The 4,364-nt window shown below is 37.0% G+C and overlaps 1 protein-coding gene and 1 long non-coding RNA gene across 2 annotated transcripts in view; both read right to left on the bottom strand.

Moving 5' to 3' along the window:
• Nucleotides 1-101: 101 nt before the first annotated feature.
• Nucleotides 102-1,460, bottom strand: LOC111645853 (uncharacterized). The gene is made up of 3 exons (XR_015436376.1): nt 1,334-1,460; nt 463-496; nt 102-204 (listed from the first exon to the last, which is right to left on the bottom strand). It is a non-coding gene; the product is annotated as an uncharacterized LOC111645853 (long non-coding RNA).
• A 1,876-nt stretch (nt 1,461-3,336) lies between these two features.
• Nucleotides 3,337-4,364, bottom strand: part of LOC111645852 (interferon-induced protein 44-like) — a 3,101-nt gene continuing 2,073 nt past the window's right edge. Inside the window, exon 8 of the mRNA XM_023395167.2 lies at nt 3,337-4,302. Within this exon, the coding sequence (XP_023250935.1) occupies nt 4,136-4,302 (167 nt within the window). The 3' untranslated portion in view covers nt 3,337-4,135. The remainder of the gene's footprint in view (nt 4,303-4,364) is intronic.

The following is a 4,364-nucleotide window of genomic DNA, read 5'->3' as shown; positions in this document are numbered from 1 at the left end:
CATACTGTTTTGGTGAAGCTCTCCTTAGAGGTTGCGTCTGTCAAAGCTCGACCAGCCATTCTGCCTTGTAAAACACTGTCGACTGAGTTGATGAAACTGGACTTTCCAGCACCAGCTGGTCCATGAAGAAGAATTCTCAGATGTTGGAGCTCATTGTTATGGGGTTGATAATTCTTCACTTCCAGCAGATATCTCTCTTTGTTGCTGTTCAGTAAAGAAAGTTTAGAGTAAGTTGTAGATGAAAATGTATTTGTTTTAACCAATTTTGCATAGCATGCATAAATTGGTTGATGTGTCATCCATGATGTTAAATCACAGTGTCACTGAGATATCAACAGATAAGAAAGATAACAACAAAAGACAGTCTCAACACATACATTTAGGAAGTTTTGGTATTAAAAATATTTATCTAAAGAAAAAAATTGAACAATACAGCCACCACATATTGAACACATCACTCACCCCCATTGTATTTTCCTCCATGGTTCATCAAAAGCTGACAAGTAAAGTTCACATGGTAAGAAAACATCAGCAAAATCAGAAAATGTGTCATTATCTGTTATTTAGGTTAAACAATGTTCTGTAAACTAAAGTATCTTACTCGGAGGAGATGTGGGGGGCTCAGGTTTGGACGAACTTTTTCCCATGGCTGCAATACATTATTGAGGTAACATGTAAAGAAAAAACACTCTCTATATGTGAACTTCATTAACTAAACCAAAACAATTGTCACCAGTCAATTCAATTCATGTAGAATATTCAGTAAATTAAATATTTTCAAAAAAAGACACTGCAAGTACTTATGGCAAAGTGAACGAATACTTCAATTTGAATACTTAAATGAATCTGTTAAACTGGGGGAGGAGAGACTGAGATTTATGCACAGTAGTAAAACACCCAATCTATTCCTGATGCCCTTTGCACAGAAGAGAAAAATCTTACAGCTACATCCATGTTGAAAAGCAAAACTAGGGGCGTCGAGTAGCTCGGTTGGTTGAGCATCTGCCCCATGTGCAGAGGCTACAGTCCTCGCTGCAGTTGGCCCCGGTTTAAGTTCCGCATCGGACAGCCGTTAGCTGCATGTCATTCCCCCTCTCTCTGCCTCCCCATTTCCTGTCTCTCTCTACTGCACTATCAATAACTTTAAGCAAAATAAATTGAGGCAAACCATAAACTACAGTAGACTACTAACATGTCAAGTGTTACTAAATTCTTACATTGTTCATCTGTTATTCATTGCTTTTAACAGTGCAGTAAAATAAACATTTCAGTTTTACAATGCCAAAATTCACTACTACAACATTTTAGTATAGCTGACATAAATGATTCTTACCTCAAAGCTGCAGCTCTGAAAACAAAGTGGTGTTAAAGGCAATGATGGGGATGTTCAGCTTTGAATGCCTCTTCTCCTATTTCTAGCTGCGTTTAACTATATGGGTTGCCGAGTTATTCTCATCCTTTCTTTCACTTTCACTTTCACTCTCCCTTTGACCCTTCATATTTTTTCAGTATTTTCTTAGAGCTGTCTCTCTCTTCCTGGACAGCAGTGTTTGGGTGTGCTGTGCCTGGGGGGAGGAGCAGAGAGAGAATAGCTAGTTTTCAGCCGTGACTTTAAGATCCTGGAATATACTGGCCACCACAGGTGTTCCAGATATACCAATCGGCTTCCCTAACAGATATAGGTTGTGTCCGAAATCACTCACTCATTCACTACTCCCTACTCACTATCCAGGGAGTTCAATGTAGAGGATTATATGGTGAACTCATCGGTAAAATGAAAAACACTTGGAGACACTAGTCCGGTACCGTTTTTCTGTCTTTCAGCCTGAGTGGTGATGGTCTATATTGGTCAGTGACCATCAGTTGTACACTACTCTTAATGTTTTGGATTGCATTGTGGGATACAATGAGTCTGCTATATAGGGCATCATAATTCTCGCTTTACATTCAGACAGCACAAAAAAATGTCAAACTCCCTATATATTGGACAAAATAATATACCTGTAAATACTTAATTATTATAAACATGTATATTGATCCTGGTGTTGTTTGTTGAATTCTGTATTTAGTATTTTTGGAAAATGTATTTTGATGCTTTGGCAATGCCAATAAAACACCATTACATTGAACTGAATTTAATTATTATTATACTCTCTAATTGTTCCTCAGTGATTACACTACTGACATCTTTTACAGTTATTCACTTCAACTGACAAAAGGCTACAGTTACTGAGATTTCAACTCTTCAGCATGTTTATTAAATTAAAAAACAAACACAATTTAGGAAGAATCTTAAACCCAGGGCTTGATTCAAATGCAGGTATAACACAGGAGATCTGATAAGAGTTAAAAAATCAGAGTCTCTCTTGCAAAGCCAGAGGTCATGTGCAGCATATCAGTCAGAGTGTCAAACAAAGCAGACAGGAACAGGCAAAAATTCATACATGAAGAATATTCAAATATACACTGGAACAGCTGGAAAGCTTGATGAACTAGAGTGCAAGACAATCTAGTAACTGAAAGGAGGGAGATTTTGCCTCTTCTTTTTATTTTTCTTATGTCCAAAAGGAGTCACTTTAGATTCATATTCATAACATTCATATTATACCGTATAATTCAGTATAGCACAAGAAACTCAAAATATCCTTCCCAATTAACTAACAGTTATTCCCATATGAACATAAACCATCTGCATGTTTTTGTATCATTTTTAAACAGCTTGCTAGGCCACAATGACATGGTCATAAACTGGTAATGATAAATTCATCTCTTCTTTTAGAGATAAAACATAACAGCATAGCCTTAATCTACTTTTTGGCTTGCAAGAGACTAGCTATTTTATCTGCAACTCCATTAACCTGTATTCCCAAAATGTCTGGTACCCCAAAAAAATCCAACACTACATCCCAGGTTCTCTGTTGGGTATTAACAACACAAGATGTCCAATATGAGGTCGGGGTGAGCCCTTGGTGTCCCATTTGATCCAACAGAAATGTGTGTGCTTTCCTTTATCCACCACATGGCCCGCAGGATTGCCATCAATATACCATCAATATACCATACACAGGCACCAGACTTGGCAGAAATTTAGATACTGTAACCAAAGCCTATGTATAGACTAAATTTTCTCTGCTGTGACCCCCAAACTTTGGTATTCATAATGTTTGGAATTATTGCATGTGGACTCTGGGCACCAAGATGATGTCAGATGTCAGTGATAACAGGTAATCTTTATCAGTGAGATCATACATGGAAATGTTAAGAGCTGTGTAGATATTTGCAATGTGGCCCAATTTTGTCACCTGATTTTTACAAAAGTTCCTCATCACATTCAGATGTTCAGTGGGAGCATTTTATTTTTTTGTCAGGGACAATGCAAGAAACATTGTAACAGGCTACAATAACATGCGTAGACATACAGATGTCTATGTGTTGCATATAAGATTTCTAGCCAAGGCTAATTTGCAACCCCTTGTCTATGGCAAGGGATTCCTAAGGTCACACCTTCACTACCAAGACTGCATTAGTTAAATTTAGCAAATTCTCATACATGAGACATGATCATATAAAATTTACATTTATGTTAAGCAAATTATCAATTAACTCAGGAACACCATCTGAAAATTCACAAGAGTAGGATATTAATTCTTGCAGCAAGGGAACAAGTTACACACCAGAGCTTACAGTGCAAATGTTCAAAGGATGCAAGATTCACACAGAATTTATACACAGAATATGTGAGAGTGACCTTACATTGTTGCTGAAATGAGACAAACACAATAGAGACTCGATTCATGCCCTTTCATAGCTAATGTTTTGGTGTAGTGGCTCTCTGACAACACCTGTCTTTAAAGTAGACACAATAATGGAAAGTTCTATACAGGATAATACAATTTCCCTTTAAGATGGTTATGTTTATCATAAAGTATCACAATTTTTCCAACAATTTACATCATTTTACAATTATTTGACATGTATACATGTATGTGTGCATGTAAGGTCTCTAATTGATGGCAGTATATGTGTACAGTGTGTAGGCTCATTAATAATAGGTGTGTGTGTCTATGTGCATGCATATTCATCATGTCATATAAATGTTTTGCAGACCTGCAATTTCAACAACAGCACTGTAGATCTACAGGCTATTGACAAAGTCTTCTCCATAGTTAATCATCTGTCTCAGTGAGCTCAGAATCAGCGCATCAATGTTATCATCAATGTCGATTTCCTTGTGGTAGTTCTTCACAGGAAAGATGCAGTTCAGTGGAACACCCAGCCTCACATTCAATTCCTCCATCTGAATTTGAACAAAGGAGATTTCTGTGTTAGAATATTAATATGTAAAGCTAAATTATATTCCAATT

This window comes from Seriola lalandi, unplaced genomic scaffold (assembly GCF_002814215.2).
Source record: "Seriola lalandi dorsalis isolate HSWRI2012SDOR001 ecotype SW California unplaced genomic scaffold, Sedor1 jcf7180002054958, whole genome shotgun sequence".
Taxonomy (NCBI): domain Eukaryota; kingdom Metazoa; phylum Chordata; class Actinopteri; order Carangiformes; family Carangidae; genus Seriola; species Seriola lalandi.
The sequence above is the reverse complement of the archived record's forward strand: the minus strand, read 5'-3'. Positions and strand labels throughout refer to the sequence as shown.